General features: G+C 41.6%; 1 protein-coding gene across 1 annotated transcript; it reads left to right on the top strand.

Moving 5' to 3' along the window:
• The first annotated feature begins 5,480 nt into the window (after nt 1–5,480).
• AMD1 (adenosylmethionine decarboxylase 1) lies at nt 5,481–23,285 on the top strand. Its single transcript, XM_027693171.1, has 9 exons — nt 5,481–5,659; nt 15,759–15,845; nt 17,342–17,468; nt 17,966–18,068; nt 18,891–18,933; nt 19,031–19,175; nt 20,194–20,286; nt 20,365–20,520; nt 21,139–23,285. Exons 1-9 carry the CDS (start codon nt 5,529–5,531, stop codon nt 21,277–21,279), a joined length of 1,026 nt encoding a protein of 341 aa, XP_027548972.1. The 5' UTR covers nt 5,481–5,528; the 3' UTR covers nt 21,280–23,285.
• Nucleotides 23,286–23,569: the final 284 nt, after the last annotated feature.

The following is a 23,569-nucleotide window of genomic DNA, read 5'->3' as shown; positions in this document are numbered from 1 at the left end:
ACTAGTTGAATAAATAACCACAAGCAAAACCCAAAACATTTGCAAAATGGCAAAGAGGATTAAGCACAAAGGAAATGTTATCTGAGAGATAAAGAAAACAAAGGACAAAGTAGGAAGTGTCAAAAGTCAAGCTGAGTTAGACTTCCAAAAAGATACGAAAAGAAAAAAAACAAAAAAGATTCTTCATCCCCATAAACAAAAGACAATAAAGAAAAGGACTGTAGTGGTATGGAATACAAAATGAGGAGAAATGGAAGGTAATGTTGGCAAATTATAAATTGCACTTCACTATTGATCTGAAATTAATACTTTGTCTCAGTTTTTTACAAGTACAATGACTGATCATGGGAGCAAAGACAGTTTAGATAATGGCAGGACTGTGAAGCACAGCATCATTAAGAATAAAGACAGAACAGAACTCCTCAGAAAAATGAATGCAAGACCCTGCATCTTCTCCACACCATTGCTGAAAGGAACTAGCACATGAGCTCATGGATCTACTGCCAGGTAAATGGAGAGAAGCAAATTTCACAGCCATCACCAAAAAGGTGGTTTATTCCAGCAATGGAGTTTTTATACCCCATCACTATGACATCAAGGCCTGCAAAACACACATAAACTAGCAGCAAGTACAATTTAGGCCAAAATTGAAATTCCTAGTATTTTTATTTAATTCACCTTTTCCAAATGTAATTGAGTGATTATTCCATTTGCCAAATATTTGCTGCTGGATCTGTAAGCTAAACTTTGAGAAGTTTGAGTAATTACGTTGTTTTAAAAGACATACATTGTCCAAATATTAAGGATATGCTACTTATACTTTACAATTTCACACACAGAGAATTTTACAAGACTTACTTAATTGTCAGAGCTTCCTTTTTTTTTTTCTTTTGTCAGCAAGTATCATTTGTCAGGAGATAAATTGTGTGGCAGTACTACACTTACAACTGTCAATCAGAATTGAACTAACTGCAGAGGAAACCATAGTGGCACCCTGAACATATTTCACATGACAATTCTTCATATTTACTTTCCACATTTTATTTAGAAGGATATTTCCTGCTTGTGGGCAATAAATTCATTTATTCGGTAGGAAATAACTTGAAATCACTATTTTGAGCTAAAAATAGCTCCACTTACTGAAAGATCATTTCTACTTGTTACTATGACACAATTTAGAATTTCTATCATGTTGCAGAACAGCTCAGATTTGCTGAGAAATTCTGTTCTGTGACTTTTGACTCTCTGAACAGTGAAGTTGGCTGCAGTTGCTGTCCTCTCCGTAAGCAGAAACCTGAGAAGTGGGGCAAGTAAATCAAGATGGGAATGGAGGAGCATGGGCAGAATGGCAACAGTAGAGGTGAGGGCTTTTGTTTCTAAAAGAAGGGAAAACATGCCTTGCAAGTCATGCATTCTCTGTGCCTACACTGTTCTGCAGCAACTTGCTTTTCTGTTCTTTTCATAACAACCATCACAACAATTTGGGAAGACAGCAGCACACTACAGGTTTTGCTTGTCACAGTCACATACCAGAGTTGCACAGAATTAGCATTAATATAACGTTTAAATAGATATTAACAAGGAATATTCTCCTTCACAAAGAGCAAGCATGACCTGCTACTGCCGGGTGGGTGGAGGGCTGGTATAGGCGGCTTTAATTCTGTATTTAAATCTTCATTTTTCTTGGCAATGCCCACTCACATAAGTTGGCTTCTCTAAATTACTTTGCTGCCATAGCCTCCTGTGGATCTTTCCGGCTGCTGAAAATAGCTGTTCAAAGTGAGGAAACCTCTGCACAAGGAGTATTCCACAGGGAGAAATTTCAAGAATTCTACAGCCCTTTTGTGCTACTGGGAAAGTGTAAAGAGACTGGATAAGAATATAGAATTCATCATTGTCCTTTCTGTACAATAAAACATTCATACTTTCTCATCTTTCTTTGTTGACACCAAGCTTGCACTGTTCAAGAATATGGGTGAGACCAAAGATTGCTTCACACTAACTCTGTGAGCTCTGTGCTTTGCAGCTGGATAAGCAAAGAAAAGGGGGAGCAGCTTTGGCATCATACAGGCTTACATCCTGCCCCAAAACTCTGTTTTGGCATGCAGAAACTCTGGACCACTTTGACTGTTGGGTTTGGTTACACGCCTAACATAAAAAAAAAAAAAAAAAGAAAGAAAGAAAGAAAGAAAAAGGCAAAATGGAGTTGATATAGTTGCAACAGGTTTTTTTACTACATAGAATTTTCTCCTGCACACTGGGGAATATACCTGGCCAGCTATAGCCTGTTGTGCCAGCAGATTACTACAAAGGAACCAGATCATAAACAATATTTGGCCCTGTGTCTCACAGTCATATGATGACACCTGAGCCTTCCTGTCTTCCCAAGCCATCCTTCCTCCAGATTCAAATGCCTGATTGATGTTATTAAATCAATTTCAAAACTGCTCTAGTTAAATTAGTGCAATCCCTTTGAATGGACATTTTCAAACCTGCTGGTCCTTCAGCTCCTGACCTGCCCTTTATCTCTGGGTAATCTCAGTTGTAAACATGAATTCAGCAACCATCTTTTGAATGATGACTCACAGAACCTCCCTCTAATCCACAACAATCTCCTTCTGTCCTTCCTGAAACCTCAGCCTGTCTCTCAGACAATACTTTGTTATTGTCTAGTTGTCAGTCAAGTTCAAAAAAGAGCTTTCAGTGTTTCCCTCCTGTCCCTCCTCCACCTGTTTTGTGTGTATCTGTCAGCAATCCAGCCTTCTGTGAAGAAAGGCCTGCAGCCTTCAGCGTTAATATAAATCTCTTTTTAGGTGATCATGCCCATACTGTCAGGCTTCAAATATATATCACCCTGCTACTTCTCTAACACATCAGACAAAGTACTTGTGTCTGTTTTCAAATTCTTTCACTGTTTCATGTCATTCAGTGTTGAGATCATTTCCCTCCTCATGTCAGCTGGTGATACTGTACTGTATTGGCCCTTGTTAAACTTTCAGGCTTCACAAGGCTTCATAGGTTACCCTTCACACAGAGAAGCTTCCTAGAAATAAAAAAGAATGTACTTCATTTTTTGAATCTTGTCCTCCTCTGAAATAATATCTTAGAAATATTCTTATGGGCAATTGATGTGCCTTGAAACTGAGAGACACAGTGAGTGGATTAGGCCCACCCTGACTAGTGTCTCGTAGCAGGTGAAAAGACACCAAAGTCCTGAATTGCAAATGTCAGAGAAAGCACGAGTTGAAGGGGGCAGACAAGAGCACAGTCAGACTTCAGGAAATGCTGAAATTTGTGAGCATGTGGTCCAAGACACGCGGTGAGACCACATCATAGCCAAAATCAGGAAGTCAGAGACTCCACTCAAGACAGTATCCAAGACAAGAAAAAGACACATCTGGCTGGAGCAATGTCACACAGATCACTTGCAAACAGAAACTAGGATCAAACACCTAACTGAAAACCAGAGACTAACATTAAATCAACAGAAGACAGGACTAGGAACTAGTATTGCACATCTAAAAACAAGGATGGGTGGACTGATATTAAAAATAAATGGGGAATATGGCTGGACAAAGTCCACAAACTCTCAGCTGTTCCTAAGCACTTTAAGCAGATTTAATCCATTGTGCCTACTGAAACTAGTGGTCCTGCACTCCCTATCCATTTCAAGTGCATGCCAAAGCACAGCCTCTTATTTATACCAACACACGCATTTATGTAGCTGGGACATGAAATGGCTTGGGAAACTGATGCAAGTTAAAGCTGATCACAATTAAAAACTATTAACCATCATTAAAACTAAGTAGTTAGCATTAAACCCAATGGAGTCCACCATACAGCCATGCAAGTGCTTGTGCCGGCACAACGAAGGAGGCAGCATGGAAGCAGCAACAAACGGCTGAGAAAGAAAGACCTTCTTTTTAAGGTAGTAAGAACTCACACAAAGTTAATAAAAACCAGTGAAGCCCCAGCACTAGAGAACACGGTTCTCTGCCAGCTATTAAGGCTGTGCTATGGATGCATACAAGCGGCGACTAGGCACCTAGGGCATGATTCACATCCAGCTGCCTTGGGAATGACTCACTGCCTCAGTCTCAGTGAGTCACTCCTTCGCTGTGGACAGAGCCCAGTGCCTATTATGCTGTCCGATACTGATACTATCTCACTGTCTCCTAGTAGGGACTCATTCATCTGTCCCCAGCCATCTGCTGCTGCCAGTCCCATATAGTGTAACTACCGCAGGCTCATCGGGGCGGATAGCATTTTCTCTTCTTCATTTAGCCGTTAGCGAGGGTTTCCTCGGGCTATGAAGTACTGCAACACTGGATTTATAATGGGTTATAATATCGCTGAAAAATGCTTTAAACTACTATAAACCTGTCTAGTTTGCAATAATTTCTTCTAAATATTAGGGGGAAAAAAGTCGCAGGTAATCAAGCGCTGACCCAGGGACACAGACCCGCGGTCCCTCCCGTGTGCGCCTACAGCGGCACATGCCCTGCTCGGTCAGTCCCTCCTTGTGCCGCACAGATGCATCCCAGCGGCTACTCGCTGCGCGGTCACACACGCTGGGCTCCAGGAAGGGGCAGGGGAACGGGAAGTGCGCCTGAACGCCTGGCCGAGCTCCTCTTTACGAACGAGAAGGAGCGCCGGGTGCGGGGGCAGCGCTGCCGCCGCGGCCCGAGAAGAGTCGGAATTCTCGGACTCTCTCCTTGCGACGCGCCGTATGGTTTCGGGGGATGCTCCCCGGCCGTCTCTCGGCCCTGCTCCCTCTCGCACCCTCCCCTCTCCCCAGATGGCTCACTGCCGACCACAGGCCGAGCTTCCCACCCATCCTCGGGGGCGGCGCGGTCCCATGGCGGCGCGGCCGCCACACCCGCGGCCCCGGCCCCGGCGCCGCCGCCCGCGCTCCATCTCCCGCTCCCTGCGGGCGGGCGCGCGAGCTGCAACGGGAGGGGCCGAGTGAACCGGCATATGGCTGGACGAGCGTCGCCGCCGCCCTATGGGAAGCAGAGAAGGGCGGGCCCGAGCGGCGGCCGCCCAATGTGCAGCGCCACCCCGAGTGATGCGGGTACCTGCGGCGTATAAAGGCGGCTGCGTGCGCACTGGCCCCTCGCTTACACAGTATGGCCGGCGACATTAGCTAGCGCTCGCTCAACGCTCTTCTCTGTAACAGGGGAACACACGGACTACAAGGAACCGAACCGCATCGCCTGCCCGCACCCCCGCTCGGACTGTAACCCGCTCACACACGCTCACGCCGCATCCGCCGCCGCGCACTCCGGGTGGTTTTCGCCCGTTTAAAAAAAAAAAATCCTTCCTTCTTCTACTTATCCTCTTTTTTTTTCTTTTTAAATTAATATTAAGCAAATCCCCCAGAAGGTAAAACCCTCCCGGGACGGACTGGGACTCGGCGGCAGCAGCGCGGCCCGTGCAGCAGCAGCAGCAGCGAACGGTGGCGGCCGGGGGCGGCAGTTTGGTTGTCGTTTAATTTCTGTGGTTGTTGGTTGCCGAGTTGTCTCACCATGAAGGAGAGCGGTGCACACTTCTTCGAAGGGACCGAGAAGCTGTTGGAGGTGTGGTTCGCCCGGCAGCAGCCCGCGCAGCAGGAGCCGCACCAGAGCAAGGGGTCCGGCGATCTCCGCACCATACCCAGGTCCGCGAACGGCCGGCGCGGGGTGGGGTCGGGGCGGGGGTCAGCAGCGGCGGCGGGGGCAGCGCTGCCCCTGGGGGGCGAGAGGGTCCCTGAATGGCCCGGGTGTGGCGGCGCTTGGGGGGGCGATGGCGGCCGCGCCAGGGGGAGGCAGGTTCCGGGGTGGCCGTCGGTGGGGGCTGGGCGCTGCCGGCCGCCTTCTCCCTCCCCCGGTGACAGTCCCGGCATCTGCCCGCTGGGGGTGACCTTCCGCCGCCCTCCAGAGACCCCCGAGCAGGGAGCCTCCTCTCGTCCTGGCTGCCGGCGGGAGGCGGGGGTGCCGGGAATGGAAGCCATTCCGCGCCGCCACCTCGTGCAGCCCCGCGCGGTCCCTGCTGGCAACATGTGGCGGCGGCGGGGAGCGGAGAGCCGGGCGTGTGCTGCCGGCCGGGAGCGCCCGCGGGGCGAGGCGGGAGTGTCGCAGTGCTGCTCCCGGCCGGGGGCACGGCGGCGGCGCCCACCGCGCTGCGGCGGCGGCTGGCCCCGCTCGCACAGGCGGCGGCGGGATGAGAAAGCTCGGGAAAACCCTGCCTGCGCTGCACTGCGGGGAGCGGGGGCCCAGGAATCTCGTTCCCAGTTAATGAAACCTGGGAAGGGCGATCCCTCTGGTTATCGCGGCGAGGATTGGTGGTTCCCTCACATGGCCGGTTTGGCGGCGACCTCCGGCACTGCGTAGCCGGACAGGTCCATACAGCGGCTGTCGCGGAGGGAAACAGGCGATAGACAGGGACCCTTCCCGTATCTCCCTGTGGCGTGGGAAGCACCGAAGTGAGGGAGCCGCTGGGAACGGGGGTGCCCCCTCCTCCCCAGAAGTATGGCTGGAGCCGCGGTTTACACGTGAGTCCCCTGGCCGCGCTCCCGGGCCGCGCGGCCGCTCCCGTGGCTCTCCCCATTGAGGATCGAGGCCAATGGGAGCGGGGAGCCGCGGAGGGCCGGGCCCGCGCCCGTCACCCAATGGGCATCTGGGGAATGCGCTGGCGCCTCGCTCGCCGCCGCCTGGGGCGGGGAGGGAAGGCCCGGGGCCCGCTCCGCTCTGGACGCACGTGTTCGAGACCGGCTCCCGCCGCTCCCCGCCCGCCGCTCAGGAATGCGCTCGCGCCGCCTTTGTTAGCGTAGGAGTCGATGGCCACCTGCCGGCACGCGGGTCGCTTTTGGAACCCTCGCGGGCCAGGCGGGCAAGAGATGTCTTTACTGTATTTTATAGGGGGACAGTCTGGGAAAGCCGGAACTAGATGATCTTTAAGCTCCCTTCCAACCCCAGGCCATTCTGTGATTCTGTGGAATACCCAGACTTGCGACTTAGGGGGTCTAGCTGTAGATGTACAGAAAATTGAGTTCTGGAGGTGTCAGAAAATGGTAGCTGAGAGCTTGGAGTGCAAAGCGAAATCCGCAGAAATATGCACGAGGTTGCAGGGACAACAAGAATGGTATGTCGATTCTATCAGCTAACATAGTTGGAAAAAGCAGGCTTGTCCTAAGCAAACAGGGCAAATCTGAAGGTTATACTTTTGTCTGTAGTTGACTTTCAGTATGGTTAATTGTTCAGCTTTTCAGTTTTGAATGGTAGCTGGAAGATCTGGTGTTCTCAAGTGTATCCAGATCTGCTTATGCATAAGACTTTTACCCAGTGATCTTCAGTCAGGGAGCTTGAGCAAGAGAGCTTGGAAAAGAGGTTGTCGTGGTGTATTTAATGGTTAGAATATGTTACTGATGATAGCATCACCATTCAAAGGCATATGCCATTTGTCTTTTCCTTTGTTTTGGTATTCTTCAGCAAATTTCCTCTGTGTGTATATCAGTAGGGTTAGCTAATCAAAGATCCGAGTTGCCAGTGGGCAGGTAACTGCCTTTTCGTAAAACAGTGAATAGTTCATGGGTAGTGGAAGCTTCATTTCTGCCATACCAGAAGCACTGCAGAATACGTTTACCTCTGACTTGTTGGTGTAACGAGGTAGCTTGCTCATGTAAATTTGACTTGTGAAGCTGTTTAGACCTTTTCGAATAACGTGCTTAACATGGAAATCATCAAATGTGGTTATATAGTTCTTTGAGGCTTAGTGATGTAGCAGTAACAGCTTGTATAGGTAATGTCCAGGCAATCCTGGAACACTGTTGAAAATCCTAGCTGAAATACTTGCAGATCGGAGCTGTGTAGGTGCTTGAGGATTTCTGAAGTGTTTGACTTTAAATGTGAAAGATTCCCAAAGTACTCATTTGACTGTGTTAATATGCTGGTGTTGGAATATGCAGATGTAGTTTAGAGACGGCATTCTGCAAATGCTTTCCTCACTGACACAATCATGCTCTCTGGTGTTCCGTTTTTCAGCTCAGACTCATGTTTGCAAAACCGCAAACTTAGACTTCTCAAGAGCATTTAGTGTAATTGCAATGTAGGTACTGGGACAGTCCCTTTATGTTGTTTAGTTATGGCTGTAAAGTTTTAATGGAGTAGATACAAACTGTTAACTGTTGAACATGTGGTATTTAACACAGTTTCAGAGCTGTGAGCAAGCTTTGAAGATCTTTGTGTTAATTGGCTCTTAATACAAGATGTTAATTGAAGTTGCGTACTTTCTTTGGTAGGAAGCTGTGGCATGTCTGAAAATTACTGTTAACCTGTGTCGAACAGTAATTATCAGTGATACTGTGTTTCTAACATGAAATGAAGTTTTACAAACGTTGACTTTTGGAAAACTGTTGTAATTAAATTACCTACTGCAGTTGATAGATACAAACGAAAAAAAACCTGAATGCAATATCTCCTACTATTGCTAATTCTATAGAGGTGATTGAATAAGCTAGTTTATGTTGAACAGAACTTGAAATCAAAGCTGAAACTGTAGAACAATAGCTAAATTAGAATCAAGTTGCAAACCAGTTGAGCTTGCCTTTTGTATTGTAATACCTGCTTAGTAGCAAAATGTGAGCCATTCATCTACTGAATGACTAAACTGGTGTTCAAAGCTAAAAATTTCCATGTTGCCATGTGCTTGTTAGGGATTAGATATTTTAAAATCTTTGCTGGATATCATCAGCAAAAAAAGTTCTTGAACTGATGCAATTAAGATTTTTTTTTTTTTCACATATTTCCTCCTATGAGCAAGCTTGCTTTCTGGATAAAAGTTTGGATTAGATGTAATGTATTTCAGAAAACATCTGTGACTATTGCAACTAAAAAGTATTGAACATGGGCTTTACTTTGCTGTTAAGTTTTGGGGTATTTTTGTTCACTTTCTAATGAGTTCTGCAAAGAGGTCTTGTGGTTGAAATAGTGGCAAGCATCTGAAGATACTTACCCTGCTTACATTCATCAGTGGAATGAAGTTAACGCTTTTGTGGTCTCAAAATAATTGGCTTTAATTTTAGTGCTCGTTCTCACCATGCTTTGTAAGGCATGTTTTTTAAAAATAGCCTTAAACCATGTATAAAAACTGGAGGATTTGCTGAAAACATGATGAACTTGCTGCGAGCCCTGGATTTCCATGGTGATTATGTAGTGCAATCACTATTCCCACAGTAGACTAAGCTGTTTATTCCTTCAGATGTGCAACTATGCATTTTACATCTCAAGGGTTATTGTGATCTTGAATGTACACAAGTTTGAAACCTTAAGTTAATGATGCAAGTACTAAGAGCCCATATGTCAAGCATTCAACCCTGAAGAATACTCTGAAATTATTTATGAACTTTTAATCTGCTTCCTATTTGTCTGTATTATGTGAACACACAAGCTGGAGAAAACTGCAGCAATGAGCAATATGGAGTGATACCACACTTGATACCACATTTTGATCCTGTGCTACAAGAAAGCTTCCAAGCACCCATATACATATAGTCAAGGCATCTAAGTCCTGTAAATATTTGCTTTGTACCGAACCCTATAGCCTGAGTCAGCTTACTGCTGCAGTGCAGTAAGCACCTCTACCCCTTCCCCCAGTCCTGAAGACCACAACAGAGTTATCTACCCCTTTTCTCAAACAGCGAAGGTACAAGGAGGCTGGGCCATGAGCCCTGTTCTACTCTTACTCCTGCAGTGCTTTGGAACAAAACTCAGTGGAGTCTGGAAAAGAAGGCAGGATTGTGCTAAGATAAGGGCTTCTATCACTGTGTACTTGCTGAGGCTTTTTATGGGTGATACAAGGTTATCTAGAGAACTTCATGTAAGAATGCAGTCTTCCCCTCACCAAAATTGATATTAATCAACTAGATTTTAGCTTTCAAGTTCAAAATTACAGGTAAAGTGTGCTTGCTTGTAACTCACAATTGTAATTAAAGAATGGTTTCACACAAAGGGAATAAGCCCTTTTGCACTCACTACTACTGATTCTGATACTGTTTGCAGGCAGTGAAGACTTACGTTGAAGACTTGATGTTTTCCTACCTTACCACTGAAACTGCTAAAGAATTTGTTAAGTCACTTTCTGCTTGGTCCCTTAGTGGGACTCTGGAGAGCATCCTATTAAAATATGTGGCTGCTGGTGTATTCCCCAAAGGGCTTCCCTAATGGCTGTTTATGCAGCCAAGAGAATGGGAAGATTTGAGGCTAATGGTAGAGTTGCTGCCTTTTACAGTATGTTCCTTCTGGAGAAGGTTACACTCGAAGTGGCCTTGAATGTTGCTTGTAATTCTTGCTGTACCTGCTGGGGCTCATGCTTCTTAAACATCTTGGGTGTCATGTATGTTTTGTGCTTTGATGTGAAAGACTTGGGAATATCTATCAAATATCTTCAGATGTAAAGGATGGAGTCCCTATTCCATGTACACTGCTGTAGCTGCAGTAATGATATAAGGCCTTCAACAGGAGAAATATGGAGCCTTCGAAGCAGTGTCTGTGGTTATCTTTGTGCCATTGCTGAAATATCTTGGTTTCATTTGGAAATGATGCTCTAAGTAGTTGGCTTGGGACCTTCTAGGTAAGAAGTATTTTGTGAGGAGTGCTGCATAGAATCACTTTTGATGTGCATGCAGTTTTCCATTCAGGTGCCTGACTTTAATTCTAGATTAAATGCATGTCCCTAGAGAGTTTCTTCAACTTAAGGGGGATGCGGACAGTCTCTCTGTATATCTGTGCCAAGAGCATATAGAGGGTGTGGCACTTCTGTGCACCTCACAGATACTGCTGAAGTAAAATTATCAAGTTGCCAGTGCCTTGAGTCTGAACTCAGGCTGTGAATGTGGTTCAAGGTAATCTATCTTAAACAGCAATTTATAAACTAAATTCTAGTTCTCATAGAAAGTACTTCACGTGCAGCTGTCTACAGAGAAATACATGAGCTTTCATACATGAGGAGGTGCTTTAAAAAGCTTGTGACTTCTGTGGTCCGTACTGTACCGGTCAGCTTTCCTGTGTCTCAGCTAGGTCTCTTCAGCCTAGCCTACTTAACTGGAGCCTGCTAATGAGGTAATTGATATATCTGTGGCTCCTAAAAATACTTAGTAGGTAACAGGTGAGGGGAGAAAAGGTTGCTCTGCAGTTGAATGCTTGATGTTAAAAAAAAGTCTTACAGTAAAGATTAAAGTGCTTATAACTTTTGGTACTACAGACTTGTCAGCTGTTGTATTTTAATGAAAAGCTATGCAAGAGTATGTATATGGCCTAAGCTGTCTTTAGGAGTTCCATATGATTTGTTTCCTAAGAAATACTACTGCAAAACATCCTTTCCTCCCAGTGCTGTCTGGCTGCCTTGGCAAAGTGCTGTTACTGGGGTCGTGGGATGGCATGCTTGTGGAGGCTATTAATTGCTGATAGGAACAAGTTCTTGATGTAGTTCTTTATCTCTTTAAATTGCTGTTAGCAGCTTCCCAGTTGGCATGAAACAGCAGTATTGTGCCTGATAGGCTTGACTTGCATTAAGAACAACTATTACCCTGAAGGTAAAAGCTTAGAGGCCAATAACTTGTGTTCAAAAGCGTGGTTTTTATCTGGCAAGGAAAACATGCTTCATAGCTTATTCATTCTTTATTCCAGCAAAGTATGAAATAAAGGAGCAAACATAATGGTTTAGGACTTGGTTGTGAGGCACTGTTGACTATTTATTACAGACTTTAGGCATACTTCCTGAAATAAGGATACTTCTCAGTTGTTATAGTTTTTCCCTACTGATATACCTGGTTGACAATTTTAATGGGAGTTATTTGTACTTTGGTAACAAGTCTGTTGATAAGGCACTAAATATGGCAATATAGGTAGAGGAGTGGATTGCTGAACTTGATTTTTTTTTTCTTTTGACTAGTCAGATACAGAACACATAACTTTCTACCATTGAAGCAAGTACAGTTTTTCACACTTGAGTAGATGTATTTCATTTACATTTGCTATTCTCTGAGAATGTGCAGCCATTTAAGATGCAATATGCTTGCCCATTGGAGAAACTAATTTAACTTTAAATAAGTGGCAGTTATTTGAAACTTGAGAAATGGGATTTTAAAGTTTTGCAATGAAGCGGTCAATAAGCCCACAACAGTGAGAAGCTGGTTTCAAATGCGTTTTTGCAGATCTGCTGCAGAACTTGCTTCCAGTGAGAGCTGCCAATGACTCTCACAGATCATACTCTACTATGCTTGAGTATAGGACAGCAGTTTCCAAACTGTGATTGTCCTGATGTCTGGCTATGGAAAATAATTTAGGAAATAGTAATGCCATGCACACTGATCATTGAAAAGGGAGTTTTGAAGAGCAGAAGCCCATGATAGCATTTTATTGAGAATTAGTCTTTTTTTTTTTTTCCTCTTTCAGTTGGAGGCTTTGCTTCCAAGTTCAAACTTAACTCAGTAATGAAATAAGTAGTGTTCTCGAATATTTCAGTTACTAATTTTGTTGATTTTTACTTGACAAAAAATTTGCATAGCTGCAGTACATGTACTCATAACCATTGAAATACTATTTTTAAGGTGGATTTTTTTTTGTTTCTACATTAAGTGTGGGTAGACACACTAGTGATGCTTACATAATTAAACAGATTTTTTAAAAAAGGAGGAAATGCAAGAGTTAGACTTATTGTGAGCTTAATCTGCTTGGTACAAAGTAGTCCCAGATGTTCTTCCTTAGCTGTGCTTTAAACAATGGAACATGCCAAATACTAAGGTCATCTTGTTTAAATAGATTATGTTGGATCAAATCCAGCCTTTCTTTAGTTTTCTGTACTTAACTTTAAAATGCATATACATACAGGCCAGTATCTGCAAAACTTCTCCCAAGTCTCATCCTGGGTGCTGCAACCCTTTGTTAGTCTGTGTATGCATCGAAAGCAAACCTGGCATCTTGTCTGTTTCAAGTTGCAGGTTTTTTTCCTTGGTGCTGCTCTAATCATGAAATTATGAACTTGCCCTTTATTTGTGTAAAGGCTGAACACATAACATTTAGTGTATGCTTAGCTGTGGTTTCTGTTGTATAACAGTGAAGAATTGAGCAAAGGTCCCTAAATACCAGCTGTAGTACTAACAAGCATAACTAGGGACTTTCTTTGCATGGTGGGCTTTGGACTTAACATGCAATATTATGTTGTTGATACTATGCTGTACTGACCTCTCATTGTTGGACTACTTGAAGACCAAAATTCGTACATTTTCCTCTGCTAATATGATTGAAACTTAAACAAGCCATTTCCCTGAAATGTGTGTGTGGAGTTGCACTACAGTGATACTTAAAAGTGTCACTTGTCTGCATAAAGCTGAGGTTTTGACTGTCTGACCAGGTAAGAAGCTTGTGAAGGCTGAGACGTATGCTCTTGCAAAGCCTAAGATAGTTACATGCCCATTAATACTTAGGAAAGTACAAAATCAGATTTGTAGTAATGTACATATGGGGTTAGTGCAGCTCAGCATTAGGGAACTCTTCGTCACCTTTCATAAATGCTATGTCAGACACTGGGTGTTTCTTTAATGGCAGATGAAATGTTGTCAGTAGCAGTGCTAGAATGATTTGAACAATTTGAAACGTTACCTAGTTCAATTCACAGGAAGAATGTAATAGGATGTTAAAGGGAAAACATTAAGGCTGGCAAACTTGCGCTGGTGGGTTGCAGCCAGAGAAAACTAAATCCTTCAGTATTCTTGTCAGTGAAAGTGTGATTCTTTTTTTTCCTAGGAGCATTTAAAATAGGTATAATATATATGTTTTACTCCTTGCATTTACCAGGTTTTTCAAGGTGAGCAGCCACTTGCATTTTCATATACACTTGAGTATTAAGAACAGAGCTAAATCCAGTCAGTGACATAAGCATAGAGCTGAATAAATCTGTGGGACTTGAGATGAGCATTAAAAATAACCTTTTTAATTTGATGTGCAGATTTGAGTGTCTATGCTGTCATGTCTATAGTTGCAGAAGAGTATTTCATCAAGGGTCACTAACTGGGGTGGTAGGGTAAACCTCACTTTGATTTTAAGTATCCGGTTATATCACTGAATTTGTAAGCTTGTTCAGATGTGCTCTGAATTGTGAGTGCTTTTAAAATGTGTAGGATTTTCTTAAACTCATTTTTAATAGCTTCAGTCTCATTTAAAAGGAGGCTATAGTGTGAGTCTGTAAGTTAAGTGTGTTCTGGTTGAATCATGTATAAATATACTATTCTGGTGTAATACTGAGTATCAGTAGTAAAGGTACAGAACTCAGTTTCAGGAGTCATTCTCCTGAATTAGAGAATTGAGGGAGAAATTAAGGCATTTATTTGCTGGAGTGTTTAGAAAAGCTGAAAAACATCTGGATATTTTAATTATACTTACAGCAGAATCTAAAACTTTGACTTTGTGAACTGACCAATTTTCTAAGGGGAAAGATTGGTGGCTGCTGGAGGAAGCCTGCCAATGGAATTAACAGTGAGTGCTCTGTCCTGGAGTACAACTACAGGGCTTTTGTGGTGTCAGTAAAGGGTGAGAGATCTGACTCCCGAGGATGGATTATGCTGACAGTTGTATGGGCAAACTAAGCTTGCTTGGAGATGAAAAATTGTCACTTCTTTCGTGCTCCCAGCAAAGGGTCCTGCAGCATTTCCAACTCTGCTGATGGGTAGCTTAGTTTTATGCTGGGTTAGTAAATCTCTTGGTTCGTGACAGATCTGGGAACAAGAGCCAGCACAACCTGCAGGTGGAACATGCTGTGAGAAGGGAGGGATGGGAGAAGTAGGACAGCTGGCAGTCTTGTATTATGTGACGTCAGGATGCTGTATTTGTTCCTGTCTTATTTATAGCAAAATTGACTATATTGGATTCTACTAATCTGATGTAGACACAAGACTAAAGTTGACAACTAAAGTAGTTTTTTGCAAGTCTGTCCTTTCTGATTAGTACTTGAAATATTTTGGCTTAATTTGAGCCCCTTGATTTTTTTTTTTCAAATTCCTTGTAGAATGAATAATGTTAGACAGCAAAGAATTGAAATATTAAACTTTTACATTTATATTGAAATCTAGCACTGTGGCTTCAACTTGCCCTGTATGAAAATAGTTTGGTTTATTTTCTTTTAAGTATAATATTTGAAACTCTATTTACTCTAAGTCTTCTGTATCTTCTAGAGGTAGAAGAAATTCTGTGATCCTGATTGATCAAAGAGGAATTCAGGCCATTGAAATCTGTTAGTTTTTAGGGATGGTTTTCAGCTAAATTAGGAACTTGACTCTATGCTGGTCAATTAAAACATGCTAATGCTAACTTGCTGGTTTATTACTCAAGTAGTTGCCAATGACTTCTGATTGAAGTGCATGGAGGTTCAGCCTAAAGCATACCTTAAAATTAATTGCTATAACTTATCTTTGTACATGTGGGAAGCAGGATTTAAGGTTATCTTGACTCCCCTAGTTAGAAGCTTAGGGTTGCTGTTTGGCAGTTGTCTGCATGCAGCAGACTACAGTAACAGCTTTTGATGAATACTTAGCCATTGAGAGCTAAGAAATTGGATGTTACTGTTATAGACAGTCCCTATATAAGAAGTCTTCCTGTTTTATGCTCTCAGATCCAGTAACTCAAGACAAGAGCTCTAATCTTGTTTGGGCTACTTTTTACCTGGGGCTCCAGCATGCTTTGGTTTGTTTAACCTGTTGTTTGTCCTTTTCTATAATTCCTTTACAGGATTGAGTGGGACAAACTTCTGGAGAATGTGCATTGTTTGATCATAAGTGTGACAAAAACTGACAAGCAGGAAGCTTATGTACTCAGGTAAGCCACTACCTCATTCTTTTAGTCTCTTAAAAGGGTAGAAAAGTGAAAGCTGTCATATGGGACCAATTTTGGGTTAATATGCTGCTGTTGATGGCTACAGCTCACAGGGGTCTGCTAATCACAGTACTCTCATGCTTCTGTTCAGAGGTGGAAATGTCTTCACAGTTACCACTGTTCCTTTTTTCCTCTAACTGAAAAGATTGATGGAGCTGTGGTGGTTCTGCGCCTGATCACTGAATTTTGTCCGGGGGATAAATAAGGCTCCCCAGTTAAGAGGTTTAGTATTGCTTCAGCAGAATAGTGCATATAGGTGTCACTCATAGATCAGCAAAAAAACTGTATCAGTAGATTGGCTTTGACTGCAGATAATATGGAACAACCCTTGCATCTGAGCTAAGGACTTCTATAAAAATGTAGCTTTCCTGAAATCCTGGAGTTTTTGTGTTGTCCAGCAGTTAGTTGTAAGGACACTACTTTCGCCATGTGTTTTTCATCTTGCAGAATACTTTCTTGCTTTTTCTATGAGAACTTTAGAGATACATTTGACATTCTCTACTTCAGATTACAAATACTGAAGCTTTTGTACTCTGAAAGACTGTCTTGAGGGCAAGGTTGGGCTTAAGAGCAAACTAGTCAAAGAAACTGTGCTGAAGTCTTATTTCTTCAAGCTTCTTGTATTTTCAACAAAATTCTGAAAAGAGCGTAGCTAGGTACACTGCATCTTGGATGAAATATAGTCTTGAATTTGAATTTGTAAACAGCATTCCAAATTGCATTATTTAAGCTAATTTTTACTCCCATTGTTCAGTTCCTTGGTGAAAAGATCCTTGTTAAGCGTGTTTAAATATTCTGGATGTAGTATCAATGCCTGTCTTCAGTTTAGTGGGACTGCAGTTAAGTATCTGACTTAGTTTACGTATAGTTAATTTCTGTATCTTTACAGGCATATCATATAGCTGTGCCTATATTCTCATAGTTGGACTTCATGTTCCTGTGGACTGGTGCTAATTTACCTCTTTCTAGTTTGCTTTCCTAGAAGATGCAGCCAGACAACTTACTAAATTCTGTTAAGGCTTTTGCCTTATTTGAGTTCACCTTCTCATAGGCTTTGTCAGCTGAGAAAGATTACAAGTTTGTTCTTTGTCAGGGTTAAGACATTAAATTCAATGTCTATGCTGTGTACCCACTTTACAGCATGTTTGTATTTCTCAAATAGTTTGAGGATGTCTAATACATGTATTATGTCTTCCTGTAGTGGGGTATGTCCATAATACCATGCTTGGAGCAAGTATTTGTTTTGGGAAATCATAATTGCTCTTGAATGTTAGCTGAAATCTACTGTTTTGGTCCATTTGCCAAACATGTTTATGTACCATATGCTGAATACTCACTTAGAGTAACACATTTGGTGGGGATAAGAACCAAGAGCTGGATTGTTCTCCTGCATTGTTTTATGTAGAGCACTTAATATATTTTTTACACCTTTTTTACAGTGAGAGTAGCATGTTTGTCTCCAAGAGACGTTTCATTTTGAAGACGTGTGGTACCACCCTCTTACTGCAAGCACTGGTTCCCTTGTTGGAGCTTGCTAGGGAGTACAGTGGGTTTGACTCAATTCAGGTAAGGTGTCAAAAATGTTGCATCTTCCTTAGAATGTACACAAACCTTTTTTACCACTATTTCAAATTCACTGATTCTATTAAATATTCTGGAACTTTGACATTTATGTATGCTTCCCATAATGGGAAGATCGTAATATAAGATTGCTCTGCTGTAGCATTTACCGTTCTGTTTGCCTCTTAACGGGTGTGAACTGTCAAATGCTATTGTGATGAGTTGCTTAAGGGTGAAAGACTTCTGTGCCCATGCTGTCAGTGCTGAAGTCACTGGAGTTTTCTAGTGGAAAACAAGTTTGGAAGTAAGCTGTCTCCTGTAGCTTAGAAATTAGGATAGGAATAACCATATGCCTCTGAAATGGGAATAAAAGTAGCAGTGTTTTGACAGTAAAAACTTTAGGTCCTGTAAAACTTTATGATAAATGCTTGTGTTTTTCTAAATTTTTAGATTTGACATGGGTGGATATATTCAATATCTGAGATGCACCTTTATTTTTTCAGAGCTTCTTTTATTCACGTAAGAATTTCATGAAGCCTTCCCACCAGGAGTACCCACATAGGAATTTCCAGGAAGAAGTAGAGTTTCTTAACGAAATTTTCCCAAGTAAGTTCATGAAACTTCAGCAAAGTTGTACAGCTTGTATGAAGGGTTGATGTTATGTGAGAAGTGACAAGCAGTACAATAAATACAGGCTGCATTCAGCAGTCCTTGCATAAAAATCAAGAGCTGTTTACTGAATTTCTGCCACTAGCTTGCCAAGATCAAAATTTAAATCATAGTAAGCTTGACATTTAGCACCTTGTGTTAACTGAGGTCATCTTCAGAATTCTAAACAGAGTGTAGTAAATCACTCTGCAGAATCTAGCTTTCACTAACCCTAAAAGCCCTGTTCAAAAGCTAGGATAGTAATTTAAACTAATACGCTGAAGAAAAATGTGGGCTTTTCTCAGAGAAGTCACTGTGCCAAAAATTTAATTTAAACATTTAATAACATTTAATAAAATTTAAAACTTACAAGAAGAATCTTAAACTTTAAATACTGGCAGACAAGTTTTTTTTGAAGGAACATGGAAGCTGTGGTACTCATCTGAGTTATTTGAAAATAAATGCAAATCATAAATGTATTTAATAGAGGCTTAAGAGTACCAGGGTTTCTCTCTGTGCATAGCAAAAGCTGTAATCTGAATTTCCTGCTAGTAGGCTCTCAGCTGGGGTGTCCAGACCTGCTTCTGAGGGAACCTCCTTTTCTGATTAACTTCGCATTCCTGAAGCTAAATGCCTGGTTATTTGACACAGATGCTGACTGTATCAGTGAACCTCATGGGGTTCTGTGAAAACTTCTGTCTTTAAATATGAGATGAATATAATATTTTTCATAAATGTTCATCTGTGATGCATTAACTGGAGACTTTTTGTCTTGTCTAGATGGAGCAGCTTATTGCATGGGGCGTATGAATTCTGATTGCTGGTATGTATGTGAAGAGTTTGAAGTCTTTGGGGCTTACAGTAGAACATAACTTGGTGCTTTTAATATATATTAAATATGTGATTTGTATTTTCCATAGGTACCTGTACACTCTGGATTTCCCAGAGAGTCGGATATCCAATCAGCCTGATCAGACACTGGAAATTCTGATGAGTGAGCTTGACCCAGTAGTTATGGACCAGTTCTACATGAAAGATGGTGTTACTGCAAATGATGTCACTCGTGTATGTTTGCTTGAAAACTAATAATTTTGGGGAATGGTGGAAATTGGGCAACAAAATGCTTCATTTAATTACCATTTAATAGAAGGCTTATTTTGTGGTAGGAAAGATTTAATAGAAAATGTCAGGTTAATGCTTTAGGAGTAAAATGGATTTAACTCTAGAATGTTTTGGGGAACATAACTTCACATTTTCAATGCCCCTGCTTTAGTGTTTTGAAAGGAGCAATATGTAGTGAGTGCTTTGGATGATTGAAAGCTTTTACTCTGAAAAATGGAGGAGTAGGAATAAAACCACAGTTTGAGTAACTTTGACTGAAGGATGTGGATTATGAGGAGTAAGTCTTAGACTAAAGATAATGAATCCAAAGGTTATCTAGGTATCAAAATCAAGGAGCCATTTGGATGGGGAGAAGGGCAGACTTGGGGTCTAAGCATAACTTGATGGTTATGCCTCCTTTTCCCCTTTTTCCAAATGGGGAAGTCCTATGACATGAACAAATTTCTCTGACAAGTACACTGACTTCATCTTGTTTTCTGTCTTAGGCTTTGATTCTCTTATTTGCTATTGAGATTTGGATGTACCTCAGGTATTATGTGGGATTTAGAAGTGCTTGGGATTGCACTTCTATTCTAGAGTATAAAGTAGTATATCCTTACTCTGGAGTAAATGTAAATAGCCTTCACTTTTTGGACAGTGGTTGAACAGGAGCTCCACTTGCCATTTCAGCAGCAAAAGCAATTGTTTTAGAATTCTAAGCTTTTCCCTTGTCTTGGATGTATGCAGCTTGGTTCTGTAAGAGGCAGCATAATAAATAACTGAGTGACAAGCTGCGTACAAGTTATTTGGTGACAGGATGCAAAGCAAGTTCATCTACAGTGGTACAAATAATCAAACTGACTTGTTCTTGGGAGAACTCTGATGTCCTGCCCCTAAATGTTGGTTCTACCTTTGAGTAAAATCTAAACAAGTGTAAGGATGTATCATAAACTGAGTTGTTTAATTCTAACTTCTATTTCAGATGAGTGGAATTCGTGACCTGATACCAGGTTCTGTTATTGATGCTACAATGTTCAATCCTTGTGGGTATTCAATGAATGGGATGAAATCGGATGTAAGTTTTACACTCATTGATAATTAACATACTGATAATTAATAAATATTTGGTGATAACAATACTTTTTTTTTTCAGGGAACTTACTGGACTATTCACATCACTCCAGAACCAGAGTTTTCTTATGTTAGTTTTGAAACAAACATAAGTCAGACCTCTTATGATGACCTGATTAGAAAAGTTGTAGAGGTTTTCAAGCCAGGAAAATTTGTGACAACCCTCTTTGTTAATCAGGTGAGTTTTCTTGCTTTAGCTTGTCAGCTTATGAAATGCACACAGACACAAATAAAGCAAAGCTAGGGATTTTTAGCGGAGATTAAGTTTCCAGTTTGCCTTTATATTGGGATGGTAGGTTCTTCAGAAAGTAAAAATACTCTTCGCTATTGCTTTGGCATGTACTAAATCTGATCTCCAGAGTTCTTCAGAAATACTAAGATGAGGCAGCCCAGTCTCAGTATTCTAATGACTTCCTGTGCCTTTCTTTATGGGCATAATTTCTTGCTTTGGCACTTTTCTGGATTTGCCTGCAGCTGTCAGTTGTAGAACTGCTGCTATTAATGGTGATGCTGCCAGCTGTCATAGAACTATAGAATATTTTGGGTTGGGAGAGACCTTAAAGATTATTTAGTTCGGTCTCTGTAGGAGAGGTGCTCTATCCCCTGTAATGGTTTGCAGCATCACATGTAGGGAGCAGAATCGCTGCTTGGGAATGAAACTTCCTGCAGCGCTGTCAGGCACAGATTTGAAGCATGTTGGTAATAAGTATCACGAGAACTACATATGAAATACATGGTATGCTAGTCCACCTTTATATGCCAGTTTAAAAATAACTTTTACCTTTTTGTTTTCTAGAGCTCTAAATGTCGCACAGTGTTTTCCTCTGCCCAGAAGATTGAAGGGTTTAAACGTCTTGATCACCAGATTGCCCAATTCAGTGATTATAATTTTGTTTTTACCAGTTTTACAAAAAATCGCCAGCAACAGCACAGTTGATTAAGAATGAAGAAAAAGCGCAAAAAGAAATCCCATATAGAAGGTGGTGGTTGCTTTCTAGTTAATGATTCAGGGGGCCATGTTTTCCACTCCCACCACCTTGTAGTTTTGGAAAGCCCTAGGTGTAATCTTAGTATAACCATTTTGAATTGTATGCATTATTATATCAAGGAGTTAGATATCTTGCATGAATGCTCTCTTCTGTGTTTAGGTACTCTATGCCACTCTTGCTGTGAAATTGAAGTGCATGTAGAAAAATCTTACTGTATGAAACTTTACAACACTTGTAAAAATGATTCAGGTAGAATTACACACAATATAGTTTTTCTCCAGGTATCACCAAAAATTCCCCACAGACAAGGCTTTCGTCCTCATTAGACTTTAGCCTCAACCTACTCACTGGGGACAGTTCTCTGTTAAATTGTTGCTCTGTTTTTGGGGTTTTTTTTCATCTATGTTGTGATTTCAGTCTAAAACAGTTTTTGACAAACTTCTATGATTTCTAATGAAACTGATTCTTAACACTTTCATGTTTGGAGAAAGTTCTTAAAACAGTTACAAATTGTTTTGCTACTACAGGTGGTGGTTGATTTATTTTTAAATCAGACTGACTTTTCATGCTCTAATAAAGCTTATAGGAAATTGCTCAGCTGTACTTGTAGCACTGGGCTAATACATTGGTCTTTCACCTTTAGTAACTTGGGTATCGGTACTAGTGCAGGCTAAAATTTGTCTTGCCTTAATGCTCATTTACCTGTCCACAACCCCAAGCTGTCACACAATGACAGAATTTGAAGAAGGTCCAAGTCTTGATTAGGTGAAGAGCAGAGCCAGAATGCAAGTGCTTTGGCATAGTTGTGTGACAGCTTTGCAAAGTGCAAGTTCATGTTGGCACCAGACATTTTCTGTCCTAATCACCCGTTATGTCAGACTAAGAAGCTGGTGCTTTTGAGCACTGGCAGGTAGATGTAGTGGAGGAGTGGAATTTGCCAGTCTGGATGTGTTGGTTGGTTTTGATTATTCTCAGTAAAACCTGTGACCTACTACTCCTAACTGTAAAGAGTGCTTCTAAACTGGTCCAGCGTCTCTTTGTTTTGTTGTTCCAAGCAAAGCTAATGCCTGTATCTCGTGACAGTCCTGTGACATAGTCGTGCATGTGACTTACGTTGTATTTGAGTGTTGTGACTTCATCTGTTTTTTCCTCCTAATTGCTAAAGTGGTTCCTCTTACTTTGACTTGAGGGCATTAAGTGAAGGCACAGAACAAGAACTGTCTGGGACATCTGGACAGCAGTGAAGTAGAATGCTAGTCATGGAGCATGAATAAGTCACTTCAATGGGTATTGACTAAAATGCAGGCTTTAAAGAGCTGGCACCCTTTCAGCTGTGTTTGCAAATACTGGGATTTTAACAGCTGTGAGACCAGCGTGTTAACTACAAAATTGAGATTTCCCCCCCCCCATTGTCCTTGCAATGTTTTGACTCTTTCTGGTTTGATGCAATGGTTTTTTTGTTCCTTCCATGTTTATAAATGAAGCACTTTTTCAGTGCTTCTAAACTGAAGTCTACTTGGTTAGAAATCAAGTGGTTGGAACATTTGGATTTTTTTTATATTTTAAGCATATTATTGATGTTCTTTACCAATATTATCAATTACATGCTGTAAATGGCACTAAAGCTTTTTGGTGTTAATATTGAGGACCAATATTTGTGGTTTTTTGTTCTTACATTGTCCCAATTGATCTGACATTGGTTGGCTTGAGGTCCTTTAAGTAGACTGAGGTTCCCTTTTCAAGTAATACTGAAATACATGTTTTAAAAAAAGAAGCATAAGCCTCGGATATAAAAATGAAAGCTTTTGAATGGGTTATTGAACTATCTGGGTGATCAGGATGGGGGGGAGTATGGTGTTTATAATTTCTGTGGTGTTAGACTTTGATCATTTAAAAATATCTGTACCACAACTTAACGCTTCAATAAAAGTTCGCTTAAATTGTTCGCAGTGATGATCCAGTAATTCTACCCTTAACTGTTTTCATGCCTTTTGGTACCAAATGGTTTAATTCTGAAATAGATTTATGTCCTTATTGTCCTAATTTACTTTAGATTTGCTTTGCCCTTGTAGGGGATGCATCTCCATGGTTAGCACACTGGTAGTTTTAAATGAAGCAGTATGTCAGACAAAGCCAAATGCAAAGGTTATGCTATTGTTGAGGCTAAAACTTTTTCTAAATGAACACAAAAATTTGCCATCTTCATCTAACCTGTATTTTTTCTTCAGCATTAAATAT

This window comes from Neopelma chrysocephalum, unplaced genomic scaffold (genome assembly GCF_003984885.1).
Source record: "Neopelma chrysocephalum unplaced genomic scaffold, ASM398488v2 Primary Assembly neopelma1_23, whole genome shotgun sequence".
NCBI classification, from domain to species: Eukaryota; Metazoa; Chordata; class Aves; order Passeriformes; family Pipridae; genus Neopelma; species Neopelma chrysocephalum.
The sequence above is the reverse complement of the archived record's forward strand: the minus strand, read 5'-3'. Positions and strand labels throughout refer to the sequence as shown.

Excerpts from the sequence above, each read along its gene's own strand:
- AMD1 (XM_027693171.1), top strand. The coding sequence starts at position 5,529 with ATGAAGGAGAGCGGTGCACACTTCTTCGAAGGGACCGAGAAGCTGTTG. Across the intron at positions 5,660-15,758 it reads GATCTCCGCACCATACCCAG|GATTGAGTGGGACAAACTTC; the intron begins GTCCGCGAACGG and ends ATTCCTTTACAG. Across the intron at positions 20,521-21,138 it reads CAACCCTCTTTGTTAATCAG|AGCTCTAAATGTCGCACAGT; the intron begins GTGAGTTTTCTT and ends TTTGTTTTCTAG.